Source organism: Oryzias melastigma, linkage group LG14 (genome assembly GCF_002922805.2).
Source record: "Oryzias melastigma strain HK-1 linkage group LG14, ASM292280v2, whole genome shotgun sequence".
NCBI lineage: Eukaryota > Metazoa > Chordata > Actinopteri > Beloniformes > Adrianichthyidae > Oryzias > Oryzias melastigma.
In genome coordinates this window covers 24,221,380-24,244,434 of record NC_050525.1, presented here as the reverse complement: position 1 = coordinate 24,244,434, position 23,055 = coordinate 24,221,380, and the positions used below count along the sequence as shown (strand labels likewise).

General features: G+C 36.1%; 3 protein-coding genes across 3 annotated transcripts in view; all 3 read right to left on the bottom strand.

Moving 5' to 3' along the window:
* Positions 1-16,312, bottom strand: part of ttc3 (tetratricopeptide repeat domain 3) — a 28,159-nt gene extending 11,847 nt beyond the window's left edge. The window contains exons 1-24 of the mRNA XM_024266092.2: positions 16,159-16,312; positions 14,663-14,736; positions 13,673-13,706; positions 12,717-12,873; positions 12,565-12,646; positions 12,374-12,427; positions 10,590-10,722; positions 10,428-10,513; positions 8,503-8,597; positions 8,044-8,106; positions 7,341-7,395; positions 5,376-5,538; positions 5,102-5,126; positions 4,920-5,004; positions 4,475-4,505; positions 3,986-4,046; positions 3,753-3,813; positions 3,511-3,663; positions 2,145-2,225; positions 1,654-1,763; positions 1,444-1,570; positions 373-495; positions 187-288; positions 16-108 (exon numbers count right to left, since the gene is read on the bottom strand). Coding sequence (XP_024121860.1) covers positions 16-108; positions 187-288; positions 373-495; positions 1,444-1,570; positions 1,654-1,763; positions 2,145-2,225; positions 3,511-3,663; positions 3,753-3,813; positions 3,986-4,046; positions 4,475-4,505; positions 4,920-5,004; positions 5,102-5,126; positions 5,376-5,538; positions 7,341-7,395; positions 8,044-8,106; positions 8,503-8,597; positions 10,428-10,513; positions 10,590-10,722; positions 12,374-12,427; positions 12,565-12,646; positions 12,717-12,873; positions 13,673-13,706; positions 14,663-14,725 — 2,037 coding nt within the window. The 5' untranslated portion in view covers positions 14,726-14,736; positions 16,159-16,312. The remainder of the gene's footprint in view (positions 1-15; positions 109-186; positions 289-372; positions 496-1,443; positions 1,571-1,653; positions 1,764-2,144; positions 2,226-3,510; positions 3,664-3,752; positions 3,814-3,985; positions 4,047-4,474; positions 4,506-4,919; positions 5,005-5,101; positions 5,127-5,375; positions 5,539-7,340; positions 7,396-8,043; positions 8,107-8,502; positions 8,598-10,427; positions 10,514-10,589; positions 10,723-12,373; positions 12,428-12,564; positions 12,647-12,716; positions 12,874-13,672; positions 13,707-14,662; positions 14,737-16,158) is intronic.
* An 820-nt stretch (positions 16,313-17,132) lies between these two features.
* Positions 17,133-19,039, bottom strand: LOC112141839. Its single transcript, XM_024265009.2, has 3 exons — positions 18,703-19,039; positions 18,336-18,632; positions 17,133-17,813 (listed from the first exon to the last, which is right to left on the bottom strand). Exons 1-3 carry the CDS (start codon positions 19,012-19,014, stop codon positions 17,199-17,201), a joined length of 1,224 nt encoding a protein of 407 aa, XP_024120777.1. The 5' UTR covers positions 19,015-19,039; the 3' UTR covers positions 17,133-17,198.
* Positions 19,040-22,379: 3,340 nt separating this feature from the next.
* LOC112142558 (tubulin alpha-1C chain) overlaps positions 22,380-23,055 on the bottom strand; it is a 2,336-nt gene continuing 1,660 nt past the window's right edge. Inside the window, exon 5 of the mRNA XM_024265999.2 lies at positions 22,380-23,055. Coding sequence (XP_024121767.2) covers positions 22,386-23,055 — 670 coding nt within the window. The 3' untranslated portion in view covers positions 22,380-22,385.

Sequence of the window (23,055 nt, the reverse complement as noted above, 5' to 3'; positions counted from 1 at the left end):
GAGATTCCTCCTCACCTTACATTTCACCAGGCCTGTCGGACCAAAAATTTTGATACAACAGATTTGGCCGACACAATCCGGCGTCAAACAGGCATCATGCAAAATATCCTGAAGTTCAAAAAGACGATTTTTAAAACGTTGCCAGCAAAAGCACACAAATAGCTGAAGGTGCAAAAGCAAACCAACCTTTTCATTCTTCTCAGAAAAAACGGACGTCTTCACAGACTTCCAACAAGTGATGTGGTATTCAACGCTGCACTTTTGACAGCAGCATAACCGAATAAAGCCCTGCACGAACGAGCGCATGCGTCACCAACTCTAGCAGCAATTCAGAAATCAAAACACTGAAAAAACACTTTTGCTGACGTTTACCTTAAAATCTGGATCTGTGAAGTAGATTTCTGCTTTCAGAGGGAACAAGCATTTGTCGAGGCGGCAAACGGCATCAGGAGCAGGAGGAAATTTACACAAATCAATAGCACTCTCCAGAATTTCCTGAAAAGAACCAGAACGAGTCAGCAGAGGAACATGAAGGTCTTCAGTTTTTGGGAAAAAAATTATATTAGAATAAAAATAAGTTTTGTGTACTCAAAAATGATTGAGACAATTCAAAATGTAAGAGACACCTCTAATTAAAAAAACCTTGAATGAACAGCCAAACTAATGAACCACTAAATGCAACAGTGTCCACACTAATAATTCTAAGGGTAATAGAACAAGAAAATGTGAAGCTTAAAACACTTTTGTAGACAAAACAATGCTTCAATCACCTCATTTTTAGTCAAATTAGCCAATTAGAAAACAAATGTTTATTATGATCCTTTCCTCTCCAAATTGAGAATTTTAGAATTGTATTAAATTGTATTTTTCAACAAGACTTATCAGTTTGTAATAAAGGTGGAACAGCTAAGGCTTAAGCTGGTGTCATTAATGAAGCATCAACTCCGTACAGCAAAACTATAGAGTTTAAAGTTTCCTGAATCCTGAAGTTTCTTTCATCTGCACAGACTCTTCATAGCACATCAGGTTTGTGTTTTTTAGATGACCGAGTTAATTTGACACATTTTCTCGCTTATCCGACAGGACACACTGTTGCAGAGGATTCTGGTTTAAACCACGTCTTCTTTCCCAAATCCAACATTTTTCAACACAACTCAATTTTTCTAGATTTAACTCCTGTGCTTCTGATTCAACATTCCACGATGTTTGTTTAATCAGCTGAGCTCACGTTGGGCCCTTTGCTGCATGAGCTACAAAGACTTAGATTGCTGAATCAAAGTTTCACCAGAAAGAACAGAGAACAAGATGATGTGACACCACTAGTTTGGGCTATTTCTTATTATTGTTTAACCTTAAATGACATTTTATGAACTAAGAAAACTCCTGAAACTAAAGTAGAGGAAACTTTTTGGGCACAAGAAGAAAACTTAAATCTGCTCTTACTTTAAACTGTTCCGGCTCAGTTTCTCTGACGACTTCTTTGGTTAAAGGCCAGGTGAGTTTACCTGGAGTTATTTGATTCTTCACCATCTGCAAAGAATCTAGAAACTGCTGCAATGCGACTGTGAACCTGTTCCACAAAGAGATTCTCATGTTACATTGAAGCAAAAACAAAAAAACTCAGATTGAAATAAATAAATAAAATATTTGAACCTGTTTTCCCTCAGATAAACCCTCCCGGTGGCGTAGAAGACCAGACTCTGGAACACCCACACTTCATACTCTTTGATTCTCTCCAGGAGTTTCTCTGCTTGTGTCAGTTCCTGCGTTCAAAAAAGATTTACAGTGAACTGAAACTCAAATTCACAAGAAGAAAAATCTTTGGCAAAACATTTTAAGCAGGACTTTTTAAACCCTTTTAGCTATTTAAAAGCAGAAAGTTAGGCTATAAACACAAATGAGAAAATGCAACAGTTGTGTTTAAAAGGCTGCTTGTTCTCCTTAATCAAAGAAAGAAGGAAGATCACAATATGTAGTGTAGTAGGAAGAAGCATGCATCTGTAAAAATCTGGATTTAGATGATGACCACAGGAGAAGAAGTCTTAAAGAAAACTATAAATACTCCAGAAGATGTATGTGCTGTGAATATTTTCACAAAAGCAGAGAAGAATGTCTCCATCTCGTCTGACATAAACACCAGTTACCTCAACTTGTCCAATTTCTGTCAGAGCCGAAGCATGTCCAAAAAGTAATAGCAGAACATCAAGAGTAGAAAGTCCAAGCTCCTGAAACAAAAAAGGGACATTTTAAAAGAATTTTATTCAAAAACTCAGCACTAGCGTTTAATATGTTTAAAACTGTATTTGGAATTATTGCCAAAATCTCATGAATTTCAGATTTTGGTAAATCAAAGGATTGAGAAGGAGTTGAGTTTCTTGTGGACCCAAATATTAACAGAAAATTAAAATATTAAAAAACAAAAATGTTGCTTTTACTTAACCATTTAAACGAACAGAGACAAAAGCTTTTTGTAGACATAAAGGTGTATTGATTACACCCTCAAGTTTAATTGTTTTTCTGTGGTTCATTTATGAAAATTTCACATAAAAGAACTAAACTTTTCTCACTTTTTCCACGTTAATTCACGTACAGTCATGAAAAAATGTGGACACCCTATGAAAGCCTTCATATATTCCCAAGACTTTGGATACATACACCTTTAATATCAATTGGATCTTTTTTTTTCTTCAAAAAAATTTGAACATTAAAGAGTGATCCAAGTGATACATTAAAACATTTAAACCTATTTAAAGCTTTCTGTAATATGTAATTTCAAAGGAAAGTAATTTCTGCTTATGTTCAAGTTTAGACACATTTAAAGAACTAGTAGATGCAACAAAAAAATTCTCGATTACGTGATTTCAGTCAAAATAGGAGGCAGGAGGTCCAAACTTTGACCTCCATTAAAACATAAATTTTTGTTCAAATCTTTTTTTTCTATGGGTAGAATAATAATATTTTAGTTCAAGTTTTATTTAAAACAAAATCCCCTTTTAAAAGAAAAATTTCAAAACAAGGTTAGACATTGATATATGAACATTTCTTAAGTTGATTATTTAATGAGGGTGTCAAAATTTCTTCATGACTTTAGTACCAATTTTCATATGTGCAATATGTGCAAAATGTGTGTAGTGACAGTAGGACACAACCTCCAGTTTGAACTTTTGTAATGCATTCACACAAAGGTGTCACATTGCCTCAGAACGCATTCCTCAGAAGGTGTGACCGGGCGTGATGAGAACATTTTTACTCCGCTCTTACTCAGCAGACAGGCGGAGCTGCTGTATATATTTTGAAACTTTGTGGCACGCTGCATCCTCGTAAGCAACAATCCTCACAACAAGAGACAGAATAGGACAAAGAAGAGACCAGCTAGATATTATGAAGAGAAAAAAACACCTTGAAGAGGTCTCACCTACAGATGTTTCTTCTAAGGAAATCCTAATTTAATTGGGGTCAAACTCTCAGAATCTCCATGTAAACCTGAGAATGTTTTGGCGGCAGGATTACCTCGGGTGTTATCGTCTCCACCAGGGTCAGAGCTTTGCTGAAGGCCTGCTCCGCATTGCGGCTTCGGAGGTCGTACAACGCCGCGTGTCCGTCTTCCACCAACGATTTCAACTCTTTACACGCGTCTTTACCTCTATTGGACACCTGTGGTTTCTGGGCAGAGCGCACAATTAACTCACCTGTTGGTAAAAAGTTATTCAAGAGGAAACATTTAGGGTTCATTCAGGTAATTCCATCCTCACCTTTTCATTCGATATGCTCTTAGCCTTCTTTTTTGGAGAAACGTTCGATTCCGTCGGCGCACTGAAGGCAGAAATGTAGTCACATTTGTTTTTCCACACAAAAGTCTACCATAAAATCCAACATTTTGTGATTTTACAATGAAAAAGATAAAAACAGATTTAATTGTAATTAGTGCCTGAAGAATATTTCTTAAACATAAGATTTATTTTAAAGGAGTTGGAACATCTATTACCTTTGTGACAGTTTAGGGTCTTTAACGCTGACCTCTGGTTCTGCAGGTTTTTCATTTTTACCTGAAAGAACAATTGACTTTTTCATCTTAAAACCTTTTTCAAATAAAAACTGTGATAAACTTCCACAACACAAGGGAACAACTTCAAACTTCCGATTAAAAGCTAGCAACGCGTTATATAAGTAAACAACATTTATCATCCAATGAGAAATTAATCAGGACTAAAAGATAAACAACTTTAAACTCACAGAAAAAGAATGAAAGGACAAAAAAGTTGAAATAATAACAGCACTGAGTCTTAAAAAAATCTTAACAGAATCCAAACAAACTTAAAAACATTTATCCTGAAATAATGAAAGTCTCCACAATAATATCGAAGGATTTAAGTTTTAAAGCTTCTTCAGACGTTTTCAATTTTCATTTATTGATTAATCATCGTGTTAACTTTATAGAGGCTGTGATTTAAAGACAAAGTTCAATCACACCCACCTGTTTTTCTGTCTGCTTTTACCTCTGTGACCTACAAAAAAAGAAAGATACTATTAACATCGAATAAGATCATTTTTTTAGAAAAAAAATTAAAAACTAGATAAAAAAAAATAAGTCACTTCAGTTTTTTGTTGAATTGTATTAATCTTTAATTTTACTTCCCAATTTCAAATAAAAAAGAAATAATGAAATTAAAAAGTAGATTCCAGGTTAAAAACATCTTTTTAGTCAATTTTTAAGTCCACTAAACACGAATTGAGAGAAAAACTGCTGTTTTTTATCATATATAAAGCAGTTTTTTAGTTATACTTATTTTCCAGACTAAATGTAAATATCTAAGTTAGATACACATACTGCAGTTTACAAATCTAAAAGTTGAGCAGAATTAGAAAAGCAACGCGTTTGAACAGAAAGCAGTGCTGAATAGTGACAGAGGCTCACTCACCTTTGCAGGCTTGTTTGTTGCTGAACCAGCTCTACCGGCTGTTTTCGCAGTTTGCGACTGTTTGGCCATGACGCCTGCTTTAAAACTAAACGAGGAGAAATATGTAAAACAAAAGTTGAGAAAGATTTCATCCACCAAGAGCTGATTCTCCCATAAACTCCCAGAGACGATCACACACTTACCTCGGAGCTTTCTTTGGTTGAGGACCTGAAAGCAAACGACAAGCTGAGTTTCACTTCAACTATGCAGGAAATGAAAGTCAAGTCATTGTTTCCTGCATGACATCTCCTGTACGTTCAATCATTGGCTACATCATAAAAAGGGAAAAAAACTGATAAGACCGAGTAATCGGTAAAAGATCAACCTCAGCAGTTTGAAATGTGCCTGAACTTGAATATTTTTGCTTATCTTTGTCGATTCACGCTGAAAAATGAGAAAATAAATCAATAATAATACCTTTGCGTTGCTGAAATTCAGCTCTGAATTTACAGCTCTGTTGGTCCAGATCTCTGAGTCCATCTGGGTCGCCTTTACAAAGTTGTCTTGCTGAACAGTTTGCTTGAAGAGCCAACTGGTGCTCTCCGAGATAAAATAAAGCCTCACAAAATCGATAATGACCCTTCAAAAGGAAAAAAAAAAAACAGATAAATATTATCTAGTATTACAATCAGTGCACTATTTTAGTCCTGCTCATTCAGAGAATTGTGGGTTAAACTTCTGCAATTTTTAAAGTACAACAAAAGTTTAGAAAGGGAACTAAAGTCTATTTCACCCTTTCAACCTGGAACCAACAAAATGTTTAGGTGGTCAGTCAATTTTTTTAAAAACTAAAGACAAATATGAGGGGTTTTCTTTTCTACTGCTACCTGTTTTCTAAGGTCAGAAAGCTGCAAACACAAAGTCTCTATTAATATTTTAAACATCCACATAAAACGTAAAGAGAAATATTTTCAAGGACACACAGAGATTCCCAATATGAATTGACAATCTCCCATTTCCTTTAACTCAACTAAAATCATTCTTTGATCCACTTTAAAAGGTTCATCAGCTGTCTTTTATGATGTTGTAGTTTTAGTCAAAATCAAAAAACCTGTTTTCTAGAAATTGAATCAGAGTTGTGGGCGGGACTACTGGGAGAGGGAAGTATTCCCGCCCCCAATTTCTCCATCATCATCTTTACACTCTGTCACCAGCTTACAGCACCTCACATCCTCAACCTAACATTACCGGTGCAACAAAAATGATCAGCCGTCCAGATTTAACCCAGATACCAGCTTAGAAGAGGAAAACCCTGGATTTATTTGAGTGGACCAATCAGAGGCGGAGCCGGGAGCTTGTGACTCAGCAATTGTAGCACCTACATCACTTTGACCATCTGTTTCCCCACGATTTAAAAAAGAAATATACTCAGTAACAACATTTTAAGTTGAATTTTCTTTATGCATGTCCTACATCATCAGAAAAATATCACAAAAACATGTTTTCATTGAAGTAGGTTTTTAAAATGGTCTAAAATATAGACTAGAAGTAACAGTACAAACGATAAATCTTTCATATCATGTGGTTAGCATGTCTGTCATCTAGTTGTCTCTTTTGATTTGACAATGAAACATGACTAGAAAGGAGGATTTTAATCTGTTAATTGTTCATTTTAACATTTTCTATTGCCTAATAGTGGCGAGACATCATGTGTATCATTCATCATTCCTAAACCCTGTTTGACAACGACGTCTTCAAACGTGTCACAAGCTCAGAAAAGAGGGCGTACCCATAATCCCTTTAGTGCTGTACATTTAGCAGCTTCACTAAATGTTTCTACTAAAGGGAAAAATATTTTACGAATAAAAAGAAAAAGGCTACTTAAAAAAAAAGAAACAAATGGTAGATAAACATTGAGGACACACTCAAATAAAAATTCTAAATTTGTTGTTTTAACATGTTTGTGAGGAATTTTTCTGATGTTAGAGAGCATAAATTAAGAAAATAAATATCAAACTTCCAGTATTTCTTCATTCAAGCTGTTGTGATTCAGGAGCAGACAACAAAAATGCTGTTTGAAAGAGCTTATTTGTGACGTTGAAAATAGGCTGGCGGGCCACAAGCTCCACACTCTGCTCCACCACAAGGAGGAGAAGGTCCCGCCCACAACTGAGAGGTCAATTCTTAATGAACTCAAGCCGCTCTGCAGAGACTATGTCCCAGAAAACGACGCGTTTGTCATTTTGACTAAAAATGGCATGATCATAATGAAAAGATAACTGGGAACGCTTTGAAAATGGATCAAAAGATGATCGGAGTGCGTTTCAATAGTTTGCTGCAACAGAACAACCCACACAGCAATGAAGCATTGAATGCAGGATGAGGCGACATGGAATTGTTAATTGTCATTCAAAGCTTTCAACTCCAAACTATTCTTTTTACCTTTGCCCAGCGAGGTTCAATAAGAATGGCTCGTTTTCCATCACAAACTGCTTTTCTGCAAACAAAAAAAAGTAAGTAAAAAAATGTTTCCAACATGACCACAACTGTGTTTTCATCAACTATGAAATTGCACAAACTGGATTTGCAAATGTTTTTTTTAATGACTCATCGCATGAGTTTGTTTGCATTCATTCACATAATTATGATTTAATTAACTCATAATTGCAAAATTGTGGGGTTTTTTTACATTTGTGGAATTTTGATAGTTTTGTTTTTACAGGTGGTTGACATAAATGTTTGTTCCCCTTAAAGTGTTTTTATTTTTCCTAAACTGGGAGAGCTTTTGGATACATTCCAGCAATTGTTTATTTTTAACTGAACATGAATTTAATTATTTTGAAATCAATCAAGTCTACTAATTTCAATAGTTTTAGTTTAATAAAAAGGGGATTTGTTGGTCCTGCATAAGGTTAAAGAAGGGTTAAAGAGTTGTTAAGCTCAAGTATGGTGCATTTACTTCCAATGTGCAGGAAAATCCAGACGGCAAACATGATAACGCGTCACTTCCTGCATCAGCTCACCGCCTTTTATTAATTTATGCATTTGATTGAAATAACCACAAAATACTGAAAACACTTAAGGAATTCACAGCCAAAAAAAATCCCTCCACAAAACACTGATGTGTTTCAGAGAAAATACTTACAGGTACTTCTGACAGCGAATGTAGCACAGGGCTCTGTTTCCATAAATGATGTGGTTGGCAGGGCTGGAGAGAAAATAAAATACTGTTAGCTACACATTCAATGTTCAATGCTACATCCAAATGAAAGAAAAATAAGTGTATCCAAATTGATGAGAAAAGATGACTTAGAAATGTTTCAAGTCAGGGGTCTCAAACTTTATTTACCAAGCTGGTTTACACCTCCAAACTAAACTCCATGATGCCACTGTTGATAGATGTTGAGACCTCAGCAGTATAATTTATAACATTATGAAACACCACTATTGCTTTTGTGTGAATTGGAGGTTAGACACACCCCAATCCATCAAATCCGTCAAGGAAGAGCCGAGTTAGTGGTCCCATCAGAACCCTATTCAACACACTAATATTATACTTGTACAAGGCAAATGCTTTTTAAGTGTCATAACAATTGTTACTCACTAAAATGTGAGGGCTTTGGAGTAGAACTCAAGCGCAGCTTCATAGTTATGTTTTTGAAAGTTCTCGTTTCCTTTCTTCTTCATTTCTTCACATTTCTGAAACAAGAACACACAAGATAAAAAAAGTGCATTTTTTTCTCCTGGAAGAAGAACAGAACTGGAAAACCATTTTTAAATTTCAGATATAATCATTCAAAGACAGTTGAATGAAAAAAAGTGCTTTAAACATGTTATTGTGGCATGTTTCCAACAATGGAGGACAAATAGAGAGAAAATTAAGCTTAAAATTGCATTTCTGAATATTTATTCCAATTGTTAGGATTTAGGAGCAGACAAAGAAAATGCAGTTTGAAAAAGAGTTTATTTGTGATGGAGAAAACATGCTGGGCGGGCCTAAAGCTCCCTGCTTTGGCGTCTCAGCAACGAGGAGGGGAAGTGGGGGCGGGGTTGATCTGCACCAAAAGTTCAGGACATAGTGTCAGTGAAGGTTCTCATTCATCGAGGCGACGTCTTGAAGTTGAGTTATAGGAGCTGGACTTAAAGGTCAAATTGCTTTCCTACCGCTCTTCCCACTTCCTTTTTTTTATCATTTATTTCTTAATTTTAGCTCTTGCTACTTCCACTCGCTCCAATCGTAGGGGCATTTAAAGCTGCAGTGGAGTCCGAAATTGTTCGTGCATGTGATAAATTAAAAGTGTTGAGTTTTTGTATGACTTTAACGTCATAAAACCGATGTTCATCTTCCAGCTTGTCCCGTCAGACAGCGAATCAGCTTTCACTGATCTGGACAGGCAGTTTGGCAGAGGGGTTTATGTCAGATCCCCTTTCCTGACACAACCTTGGATTTTCAGAAAGGGCAGCAGCACAAACGGTCTTGCCAAACTGCATTTGTCTCATTGCGCCCTGGGAAGCCTTCCTGCACGGCAATCCTCCTCTAGCCAACCGAGCTATCCAGCCGCTATATTGTTAAGCATTTTTCGAGCATCGCCAACTACTCGTCAACATAGAAGACCAGCAACTACTAATAATGTCAAAGTGGTAGTAACTTCCATCCGAATTTGAAGACAATATTTTTCCCCATCACTCTTAGCTCGGAGGGCTAAATTTTATTGATCTAGAACAAGGGTGGGCAAACTTTTTGACTTGTGGGCCACAAAGGGTTCTAAAACTTAAATGGACCAGATCAGATATTTGAAGAGTCTCGTGTGAGAAAGAGACAAAATGAAATTAAAATTAAAAAGAAAAAAAAATGTGGGTTTTGTTCCTAATTTAGTGCCAATCACATCATTGGTTGATGTCTTTCAGGGAAAAACACACACTTAGAAAAACATGTTGAAATGATCAGAAATATGACTGACATGGAAAAAGACATGAATAAGAGAAAAACAACAGATCTTCCACAAAATAAATAGAAAAAATAACTTTCTGCACCTAAATACAAGTTAGTCTATTTGTGATGCACCATCTAAGGGAAACACCAAAATGTTGGAAATAAAAAACAATATGGATTATAAACATAATTCATTCCAGTGTGGCAGGGCAGGTTAAGATTTTAAGTCCAGATGCCATAACTCAACATTAAGACTTGGACATTAGATTTTACATTTTTAGAATCAAACATTTGATCTACTGGTGTGATTAAAGTTTAATTATTATTATCTATACCAAATCTGAAACTTATAGTTAATGAATGTGCTACATTTAATGTCTGCACTGATTGACGTGTAATACAAAAGACGGAAGTCCTTTATGAGCAGATTTAAACCACATTTTTAATCTAAAAATCAAGATATTTAGGTAATGAAGAACGAGCACGTTTCTGCTCCTGCTGTCAATATAAAAGGTCAATAAAGTGAAGCAATCAATGGCTTCTGAAAAATTCAAAGGGGGGATGTCAGTGATCAGTCAGCTTGCAGGTCATATTACCTCGACGATAACGTCACTGGGGCGAGCCAGCAGCGTCGCCAGCGTCCGCTCAAAGTGTCCTCCCAGTTCTTGAATAAACTTGGCAACTGAAAAAGAAAGAAATTCCTGTTACTACTTTAATATAAAAAATGAATAACAAACGAGTTTATTGTGATGTCTTACACTGTGTGAAGATAAAGTGAAGGGCTGTGAAGCAGGTGTGTGAGCTGCCGAGTTCCTTCAGGTGCTCGCGGATTTTGCAATCTCCCGCCATTTCTAACCAGCGCAACGCATTTTCATACACCTCTGAAGAATGCTGCCGGAAAAAAAAAAAATAAAAAAATCACTATCGTTTGTTCACTTTTTAATGCAGTCACTGACAAATCAACTATGCTGTGCTGCACAAACATCCTTAAAAAAAAAAAAAAAAAAAAGCTTGATCTGCATCTTTAACATTGCTGAGCTTCCTGGATTAGCTGGATCCTTTCACAGCAAAGATAAAGTGGAGTGTTTGCCCTGAAACTGAGGTTGTCACATCAAATACTCCCCACTAAACACATTCAGCAATGGATTGTGGGAAATCGAACCACCAAACTATTCATGAATGCAGTAACTGCAGTTCACTGCTTTCCCAGAGGATGAAGGAGAATTAATTTATACACACAGGTGTGATACCTGATATGACTTAACATTTACCTTCTGCTTCGTTCCTCTTTCACTTCCCTATGTTTTACATTTTTTATAAAGCAGAATAAATATAATAAACTTGTTTTACATTTTTTATAAAGCAGAATAAATATAATAAACTTTAACGCTTGATTTTTTTCTGTTATTTTTCCAATCAAATAATCTGAATTCCGTAAAAAAGAAAATGAAAACAGTTTAGAGACACAAAAGCATGACATACAATTCAAATGTTGAAATCAACTTAATGTACATTATGAAAATATTTAAAAATAAAATTCTATTGTTTGTATCAAAGAATACTGCTTTTTTAATGATGAATCACCTTTATGTTTTGCAAACAAAACTATGGGTTTAGTTATTTTTTAATATAAAAATTAAAGATACAAATTAAGTTCCACATTTGATCCATTTAAAATCTGCAGTGATGTGAAAACGGTTTTCATGGCCATACTAAAATTGTTTCAAAATGAAAGTTGAATTCATGAAATGCATCATGAAAGGAAAAAAGTAAAGAAAGAAAGTAAGAAATTAGAAAAAATATACAATAAACTTGAAAAGAATTGATCCCAAATCCAAATTGAGTCTGGTCAGCAGTTTAGCAGCAATATACCGTCAAAGGGTAAATTTAGGTTTAGATTTCTGATTAATTAAAAACAATAAAAATCAAAGACAAAAAACCCTAATTTAATCTGATCAAATGTAAAAATGTAATGAATTTAAAAGGATCCCGTTATAATGCTGAAAATATATATATTTTTAGATTGTATTGCACATATCAGTCAAATCACTTTTATTTTTGAATTGATAATGAAATAAAGGAAGATCTTAATACATATTTACAGTTTGCAAAAAAGAAAAGGATTTGGTTCTTTACAGTATCAGTCACATTTACAAAACCCAAGAATTTCACAACTTTAAAGAGGTCATTAAAAAAAAAAAAAAAAATCAGATTTTACATGTAATCCAGTTCAGATGCCAGATTTCAAGCCCTCAAATAAATTATGTGCAACTTTTGAATGGTTTACCACATTCCTTGAATATAAGTTATTAGTGTTTGTTACATAAACATGAAAGCACTTCATCTTGGTGAACAATTTATGTGGCTTATGCAAGGTAGTTTCTACAGAAAAGCACTTAAAGGAACCAAGGTTATTGGGTGTGGCGCTGATGACGTTAGTAAATTATTAATTTCAAAGAAAAAAAAAGTACAATTTAGATACATTTTGTGATAAAAGAGCAGCAAATCATCGGTAAAACAGGTTTATATGGCTTTTTCTTACCAGATTAAACATGTTGCTTATTGAAAGAACGTGACGCGTCGATTCTTTTTTCATCTAGAACAGAGAACAAGAAGAACATGAACACAGTTAACATTTGCTTGCTGAAAAGTGTAACATTTCCCAAAACATCAGACGCTTTCATAGAAACCTAAACACAAGCGTCACACAAAAGTTCCTCATTATTAACTTACAGTTCCTATCTCCAAGTAAAACAGGATTTTTTCCACGATTTCTATCTTCCGCAGATGTTTCAACTTTAGGTCCTCAGTGCTCCTATGAAGACACAAGCACTCGTAACAAAATATTTACTGTTTTTTAAGCTACAGACAACAAGTATGCTTACTTTAAGTTAATTAACCCAATTTCTACAGCCCATGATGCAGTGATGGACTCGTCCCCCCGAAGCAGTATGGGAAGCCAGAAGGAACAAACTTTCATTCGTTGTGTCGCTTCTCTTTTGGTCATGGTGGGAATTTTCAGCCAGTTTTCAAAAACCTCCTCTGAAAAAAACAAAAAAGAAGAAACAAATGAATGTGAAGATTTATACTCCAACAGTCTTTCCAACAAAAAGATCTTCATTTTAAAATTTAGGAACAATTTTGTAAAAAACATTGTCTTATAAGAGCTTTTTTATAAGCTGAATGATTTGTGTTTATGCCTTTATGAGCCTGGTTCAAAACTTTAACAGACTCTGATGTTAAAGGTAAAGTTTTAAAAGATATGAAGACCATCTTCAGCAGAAACTTCCAACTACTACCAAGTAAACTAGCAAAAATGGTTACAATAAAGATAAAACCTTTAAAAAGAAAATAAATGCAGATGAGTTAAAACAATATTCACCTTAAGCAGTTTAGATTTAAGGCCTAAATTTAATTTAATTAATTGGAACTTAGAAAATTTAATGTCAGATATGAAATCAATACCGCCTTTCGTCCAGTTCAGTGGCGTTGTGTAGTGACCCTTAGCAGAATGTGCCAAAAGGTAAAAACATTAACAGCTCTGTTAAACAACAACCTTACAGGTAAAAAGTAAACTTGATTTCTTGGCTGAAATAAAACCAAATTGTACAGAGAAACGACTTTCAGAGGCTCCCGTTTAACACAACCTCTGTATTTGAGACTCACACCAGCTGTTCAAACAATATCAACTGTTGACTTTCCAAACAGACTCAATAAATCTGCTGCTTTTAGATTTCAGTTGATTTTTTTATGGCATCAAACCCGTTTTATGTCCGTCTGTATTGAAAAAGATCCTATTATGCGAACGGAAAATGCATGAGAAATTGGCAAACCTTCTTACCTGATACACGGAAGGTGACAACTGATTCTCTGGCCTAAGAAATCAAAGGAAAGGAAAAAAAGAAAAACATTTAGAGAATCAAAAATAAAAAAATAATGATCAAATACTTTTGTGGTTATGAGAGAAAGGCAAAATCATGTATAAAGATTTATTTGACATTGCATTGAAAGAAAAGATATTGTAAAATTCAATAAAAGTTAAATAAAAAACTAAACGAACAAAAAACAAAACTACTTAAGATGCAACAGCAGCATAGTTTATCAACTTCCCTCTTATCGGAATATTTCCCTTTTTAAATCAATAACAGAGGATAAAAATATATTTGACAAAATAAAAATAGGTAATAATGTAGTGATAGCTAACATACTGGTATTGTTAAACGCTAATAGACTTTTCTGCTAAAATGCAGTTTGACAAATGTATAAAATGTGTAAAAAAATTAAAGAGATTCCAACTAAAAAAGGGATGTTACCTGAAAAATAATCACAGCGGTGTACAGAACTGGTTTGTTTAAAAAAAAAAGGAGTGCCCTTTATGTTATGTGCAGAGTTTGTTTAAAAAAGTCACTAACATTACAGCAATTAAAAAATGATTTTAGTCATTCTGCTGTGTTTACAATAATGCATATAATATATATATATATATATATATATATATATATATATATATATATATATATATTAAATTTGTTTGAGCTTAAACATAACAGAGTATATCTCTACAAGAAAACATAAACATTTCAAGGTTAACTCAACAGATCAAGTCCACACCCAGAAACAAAAGAAACAAGGCCAGGTTAGGCTTTGCATGTAATTAAAAGGACATAATTCATATTTAAATATGATCAAGTAAGTATCCTTAATTTCTTTACACAATATTGCAAATCTTGTAGTTGACCAAAATATTTTTCTGATTGCAATCAGAAACTGCAGAGAAGTCGTCTTTCATCAAATACCCTAGATCTTCTGTTGTTTTTGTTGACATACTTACCGAATATTTTTGACATTTTCCTTTCTCCCATTCACCACCAGAGTCAGAATCTGAGTCTGCCATTTTGTTCAGTTCTGTAAAAACACAAGTTTAAAGCATTTTAGCTCAAATGTGCCCTCTAAAAAGGATAATTATAAAAGAGCCTATCTTTTGTTTAGCCAAGCGTACACTGGGAAATGTGAATATGCAAAGTTTAAATCTAATCTGTTGTGGGGGTGGCTCACAAGGTTAAAAGTCTCTACAGAAGATAAACCACATGAGATGAGCAATGACTAAACTAAAATGAAAATTGTGTTTTTGTTGTTTAACATCTCCTGATTATGGGGAAAAAGGTAAAAGAAAAGGAAGCTTAAAAACTGCATTTCTGAGTGTTCTTTATTCAAATCGTTGTGAAAAAGGACCAGACTAATAAGTGCTAACTGTAAAATATCATATATATGACATAGAATATATGTTGAGCGGGCCACAAGCTTCCTGCTCCGCCTAAGCAGAGAGCTCTCAGTAACAGGGAGGGGAAGAGGGGTGGGGTTTTAAAAAAAATACTACAAATAAATTCATACAGTACATAAATGTGACACTGCAGAATTTTTTAATTTGTTTACTTTTGTGAAGGCAAAGTAGTAGACTCATGGGCTTCAAATAGAATTAAATACAATTAAGAGAAATATGGTATGGGCAATTCAAGTCCAAGTTCAACTTTATTTAAAAAAAAGTTTTTTCTCATAAATGTTTTAAATTATTATTATTGAAAAGCTGCTTGAAAGCCCCTATGTTGGTTGATGTTAAACTGCTTAATTTTCCTAGGTATGGCACGTGGCTTTTATCACAAATCAAATAAATTAAACAATTTAAAGATTTGTTAAAAAAAATAAGAATACGTTTTAATTCACCACATTAAATATTATAGTAAAACTTCTACTTCATTGACTCCGTTAACCATGTGGCATCTCCAGGGAGTAGCTCGGTCAGGAAACTGATGTGGCTGCATTTGGATCTTGACTCAGAAGATCAAGAACAAGCGTAAAAATTGTGTGGTTTCTACAGCTGCTTTGTGAGAAATTAACACTTGAGAGAACGATTTAAAAAAATCTAAATACCAAACATTTCAATGTCTAGAAATTAAGGATATTTCGATGATGGCTGCATGAGAAATGAAACCTAAGCGTGAAACGAGAGTCGCCTTCAGGAATTCACAACAAAGCCCCTTTTATGTGGAGTTAGCATCATTAGCTAGCATCAGCATGGACTCAAAGGGATTCATCTGCTTACACACCAAAATGGCTTATTTAAAAACGACGATGGTAACTTTAAGTTCACTGTTATTTATTTTTTCTTAAGAAAATACAAAATTTGCCATGAGTTGAGCATCACGACGACATCTTTCTGTTACTTTAAGAGCATCGTCCGAAAATCCTGCTAGCTAAACATTAGCTAAAACTTTTCACAACGTTAGAAAAAAATGTTTAAATAGCAAAAAATAAATCCACAGCACCTACCTGGAAGGAAATATTGCGTGGATGATGCTTAGCAGTTTGCTTTTCTTGTCCAGCTCATGTTACTTTGCGGAAACGAAGACGATATGCACGTACGCAGAGGAAAAGCGTGCGTAATGAGCTAGCAAGGCCTTCTTCTGCAGCTTTAAGTTAACTTTCTCAAGCGTGATGTCGCCCCCTGCAGTTCAGAGGAGACACTGTCATGCAATAAAAAGTACAGTTTTTCCTCAATCGTTTTTGTTAATTTCTCACAAATTGGTGCAAACAGCAAAATATGGTAGATAACCTGGAAAAGCGAGTCACTTTCTCAAAATGCAAGTTAGTAGCTCAAACTTGGTAGTTTATGCTTCAAAAGGAAGGTTTTTTTATGTCAATCAAAACAACAATTTATGACTCCAGCTTATTTGAACAATCAAGTCAGAAGACTTCATCATGTTTTATTGAGACAATGTCATGAAGAAACCCTTACAGTATGTATCATGCATGCCATTTTGAAAACTAGAATTCAATTTAAAAAAAGACACTGCAAAACTGTTTATTTGCCACCGTTCACAGCGTTGTGCAAATGGAAAGAAAAAAACAAAACTTTTGCTCAGTAAATCTCTCCGAAGTATTTTTGAAAAAGAAAATACTATAAAACAGAGTGTTGGTAACAATCATGGACAACTAGAGACTTCCGTCTGCAACATATTTTCATCTACATCACAGCGAATATCAGCTCTATCAATGCACTGAAGAAAGTATCTTCTTGAGAACAGAATCCACCCTCTGGAGGACTCTGCTGTGATATCATTACAAGCTTCATTCATGGCCTTTAGCAGGGTCATTTTGGGTATGTGGACGCTGATTATACACCTTCCACCTCCAGGAAGATTCAGAAATGGATTCAGAAATGGAGAGTAGGGAGGAAGATACTCCACACAAGCATCCTGTCATGTCCTGCAAATCATTGCCTGACTGCAGCAGAGTGGTGGAAGTTTACATCATTCATCAGACATAAATGATCAGCAACACTTTGAATGAAGCCCATTATTGACTTTAGATTATTCTTTTTTGAGCTCAAAGTCGTCCGTCTGTCTGAGCAGACTCTGGAAGACGTTCTCAGGGGAAAGGAAAAAGTTTCTGCTGCGCTCCAGGTCCTGAGCATTCATGATACGAACCACCAAAGCCTCCTGGATGGCTTGAGACTCACACGGGTGATGCCGCACACTGTGACTAATGTTCCTTAGAGGCTCAATGATCAACAGACCCTGACTGTTCTTGTCCTCCTGACTGTCATGAACAGCAGAAGTTTCCCGGCTGTTCCCTGCTCCTTCAGTAGTATTTGTGTCTCTTAAGGTTTTATCAAAGCTGTCCGTTTCACAGCTTCTGTTTTCCGTCACATTGATTCTTCTAGAATCGTTAACGGCTCCAGTTACCAGACTAACATTGCAATGGAGGCTATTGGAGAGATCCAAAGTGGTTGTTCTGTGGGTCAAGTTTGTAGGTTTAGTTTTACTGTCTGCTTTGGTTGAGGGTTTTTTTGTTTGTGGAGGTGCAACTTCTTGGATGTTTGTGCGCAGGTAGGATGTGTACTTCTTTATCAGATGCCCTAAGCTGGTCTTGTAGGACAAACGGAATGACTGTGCTGATCCTAAAGGCACAGACTGAAGACGTATCTGTTGGAGGAACAAATGTGCATTCAGATCACAGAGTTGTTCACATATTTTAAAAAGGTTTTCACAAACATCTTGCAAGATTTAGCAAATAAACAAATTTTTGGTTGAAAATCAGCAGTCAGATGGAAGATCAAAAAACACTCAAGGCATAGAAATACAAAAAACAAACTCTTCTGAGCATTTTTATTTATGTTTTTACCCAGATTTATCCAATCTCAAATGAAAAACACAGAAATAGTGTAAATCCTGTCCTTCTTTGGTACAATTACTTCTTTTTTATTCTGTTACTCTGGAGCTCTTTTGCTACACTCATGTTTTTTTTTAATTAATCTATCAATACTGAGTATATTTTTTAAAAGATAAAACTGCAACTGAGTGTCTGTTCCAGCTCAAACGTTCTCTTTTCTAATCCTCTGTTGACTTGTTGGGGCACACTTTTTGTGGACTGTGTCAATCATGAGGCAGACACACAGAATTCCCGGCTTCCTCTGAACTTGAACCCTTTCGTGTGTGAGGGCTGACCTGGTGGATCCTCATGTGCAGATGAAACGCAGCTCCTGTCAGCCACTGCTGCATGGATTCGGTGCTCATCCTCTTCTTGTTCATCATCCTCTCATAGTGGTCCAGCAGCTCTCGGTTCAGCCAGTCATCGTAGAGCTCTGTGGTCTCGGCCATGTCATCCTGATTGTTGGCGATGCCAGGGATGACGCTGAGGTATCTGTGGATTATCAAGCCGATCCTGGAAGACGTGCTGATTCCCAAACATTTCTTAGCTTTGGATCTCTGAGTTGTTAGATGAGCTGGTTGCTGTGCTCTGACCTGACGGGAACAAGATCAATACAATTGCTTTTAAACGAGTTTTCCAAATTTTGGAAATTATTTCACCTACTTGCTGTGCAACCACATCAAAAAGCATGGAGAGCGCCAAAGCAACAACCCCTACTCCTCCATAAGTGACCCTGCTGCCCCCCACGGCAGCAGTCAGGTTGAGATTGAACGCCGTCTGCTGCTGTGGGCTCATGCCCCTCTGTAAGAAGTCAAAGTGATGCTGCAGCGCAGCGCTGGAATCCAGCGACAGGAAGGAGGTGAGGACGGGATCCAGGGAGATGTCAGGAAGGATGCTGGCATCGCGAGCCACAGAGAACAGCTCCTGCACGGTGGCTGGAGAGGGAAGGCACAGCATGCGGCCCAGCAGGATCATGGTGAGTTCTGACTGTGAAATCAGAGCACACACTGAGGGTTATCTGTGTTGATTTGCCCCCGCGGGGAGATGTTATCGGAGGGAGAAATATTCACGGGAACACAGAGGACAATATGCAGCCTTGTTTTTAAGTCAGGGTTAGAGCTTGTGTTCGATTAAAAGAATAAATCTGAAGTTTGTTGGCACTGGAAATATTATATTTGAAGGAAGTTTTAATAATATAATTAGGGCTTAAGACAAGAAAGGGAATGGGAAAAGTTGTTCCGAACATTATTTTAAATTTAGGATCAATGAATAAAAACAGCTTAGGAGCTTAGTTTTAGTTTGTAAACAAAAATCTATGTTTCTTGCTTTATGGATTGATCAGTAAGATCAAGTTTTGGCTTGAACTGCTGCGTGTGAAGGTGCATTGCACTTCTGAAGCTGATTCTGGCATGAAAAGGAGTTTGTCTGTCCGGAAACATAAAATGATCTTTGTACATGCAAACAGGTCCTATCAGTCCTCTGTGTGATTGCTCTTCCACTTCTGCAGCAACGCCTCATCAAACAAGTCTATGAAGAAAAAATAACTCCAGCTAAATACTCTTTGACTCTGTGTATATTTCATGTACCAGTATCTTGTTTATAGCGTGGTATTTAGTAAGTAAATGTATTCCAGCCTCACATATGAAGCTGCAAGGGATGCAACAACTGACTGATCGTTTCAAATGAACCAATATCAAGTATGTATTGGATTGTCAACCACAAACTATGATATGAATGAAATTGTTGTTAAAATGAATCAGAACACCCCTAAAAGCTGCATATGAAATGAGGACTAAGGTGGACAAAATTAGGGTGTAATCCATTGTTTTGGCCACTAGGTGGAGCATTGTGTTGAGTGTTGGATGGAAATTTGGAATTCACAGTTGTTCCAGTTGTGTTTTTATTTTCCGTTGTTGCTTTTCTGCTGTAGCACGCAAACAAAAAGTTGACAACAATCTCATAGGTGAGTAAAACATTTTAATTTAGTGTTAATGTGATCCAGAAAACATTTTCTTGTAATCTCAATTGACTAGAGAGCATAGAAGGCAGACTACAGGCTCCTGATTTGTGAAAATGCTGCAAAGTATGTCAAACATTTCAGAACTAAGGCAAGAAGATGTTAACAATCTCAAAATGACATAAAACTCATAGGGTCATCACCACTTTAACCAGGCAAACGTTAATATTAGAATTTATGATTGCAGTTTGGGTTGGAGTCCATATTTACAATTAGTTGCTTTAAGTCGAAGTCTACCCAGTTAAATGATTTTCTAAGGCATGAAAAAAAAACATCTACTCAAACCAGATATTCAACAAATAAGTTTCTACAGCCTGTTTTGGTTAAACATGGATCTGTAGGATGATAATCAAGGCTATGTGTTACACCAATTAGGCTTTTATTCTTCTATTAAACCGAAACAGATAGTAAATAATTAGGCATCAGACGATGAAAACAGTGTAGTTGCTACATTTCATCTTTTATGGTTCCCATGGCAACATAGATGCCAGTAATACCAACCAAATTCTATACTTGTTCTCCTCTAATCTTTTTGCATATTTTGCTGTTTCAGAAAAACGATTGAGAATTTTGTAAAAACAAGAACAAAAATCTGATTAAAAAACAAGTTTGGAATCATCCACCTGTTCATTTTCTTAACCCGCTATATCCATTTCAGTGTCTCAGGGATAAACCATCATACCATTGTATTTATGTTATTGTTACTGTTATAATAAATTTATATTACCATTGTTTTTTATCATAAATGAAACTGAAACATAAAAAAGACAATAGCATTTTTTTCATTTTATGAAATAGTTTATAACTTTTGAAATTGATTATCTTCCTTTCAAAATAAAAGACAACCTATGCCACATATGATCATCTCAACGTAGCAAGTACCGGTAATAATTTTTTTTTTTACAGTTTGTGGTAAATCTCAGCCAGAATTGTGTAAATCTGAATAACATTATATCAGAACCTATTAAATGACCCTTACCGTATTTGTCACATCATTATTCATATTTAAAATGCTTCAAATTGTTTAGAAGTAACAAAATCTGCCTCATAATTTGGTCCATCAACGTAAGAATTTTGGTTGTACCCACTGACCTCAAATGGATTTTCTGCTGTAAACAGCACTCAAAAATCTGTCAAAATGTTTTTGTTCAATCTTGGTGAACTTTGAGGCTGCAAGATTCAAACTCTTATGCATTATGTTACCGTAGTCAGGAGTCTGAGTGACACAGCCTTACTGTTTGTGAATGAGTTAAATAAAGTTTGGGCCAGCTTACTCTACTCTTTTTTTTTACTTTACTAGTTACTTTTTACCAGAAAGTAACTTTTTAAAATCAAAAACGTTCTATTTTCCTTTAACTAGAGAGCCACAATGAAGAGGTAAAAGAGCCAAATGTGGCTCCGAAGCCTGAGGTTGGACATTTTAGACCTTGGGGGTAAGCCGGAGAAACACAGAAGGTCCCAGTCAGGATTTCTACCGGGGTCTTCATGCTGCACCACCATACAATCCAAGCTCAGTATTTGTTTCTTCCTTCTTGGAAAGCAGAAATATAGCACAGAGAGGAAATCCAAGGGATCTCTTAAAAAATAAAATGTACCCATTCTCAGTAAGTTTTTCCTGTTTTTGACAAAAAAAAAGCATGGTCAGTAACGAATAGTTCATGTTTTAAACAGTTTAAAAAACAATTTTACTGTACTTCTGTGTAATGACAAAACCTTTTATTCTAGAGTTTACCTCAGACAGTCCAAAACTGAGAAAACAAAGTGTTATCTCCCATCTAAATATCCGATTCTCAAACATTTCAAATCCAGCAAGAACAGTAGATAAGAAATTGAGATGCAGATCTGGTAGCGTCTTGCTTAATTTAGCAAGTATGCATATAGTTTACAAACATGTTCACCTCCAAAATGAATTCCTCCTGTTGCCTCTTTGTTAAGATCTCAGTAATTTCACTCTGTTAGTGCAGATGTAACATGACATAGTAACCATTGTGGAGTATTGTATTAAGAGCTGAAAACCATAAAACACAAGTGTGAATTATGGGTTATAAAAAAAAAAAAAAAAACACACACACGGGTTTGACAGTTAGCAATCACTTTATTATATTTTAAGTCAGTTTAAACATCTTACAGCTTAAGTTATAGAACGTTAATTTTCATTAAGTTTAAATCAATATTTTGTTGCGCTTCATTTAAAGACATGGCAAGTTTGTGCGATTCAAGGGACTGAAACCATCTTTCGTTTTAGGCATCGTCTGCTGCGTACACGGATCCTTAGCAAGATACTAAATTCTGTAACATGCAGCCATTTACAATATTTTGTCGATCCTGTTTAGTATTCTTCTCCCTCATCGTCCTCCTCCAAACTATCAGCTCCAACCTCCTCATAATCCTTCTCCAGAGCTGCCATGTCCTCCCTGGCCTCAGAGAACTCCCCCTCCTCCATACCTTCACCCACATACCAGTGAACAAATGCGCGCTTGGCGTACATCAGGTCAAACTTGTGATCCAGACGAGCCCAGGCCTCTGCAATAGCAGTGGTGTTGCTGAGCATGCACACGGCTCTCTGCACCTTGGCCAGGTCACCACCAGGTACTACAGTTGGAGGCTGGTAGTTGATGCCCACCTTGAAACCAGTGGGGCACCAATCTACAAACTGGATGGAGCGCTTGGTTTTTATGGCGGCAATGGCAGCATTTACATCTTTGGGTACCACATCCCCACGATACAGAAGGCAGCAGGCCATGTACTTGCCTCGACGAGGATCACACTTGACCAACTGGTTTGCTGGTTCAAAGCAGGCATTTGTGATCTCAGCGACTGAAAGCTGCTCGTGATAAGCTTTCTCTGCAGAGATGACGGGGGCGTAGGTGGCCAGAGGGAAGTGGATTCGGGGATATGGTACCAAGTTGGTCTGGAACTCTGTCAGATCTACATTGAGGGCACCATCAAAACGAAGAGAAGCAGTAATGGAGGACACGATCTGGCTGATCAGCCGGTTC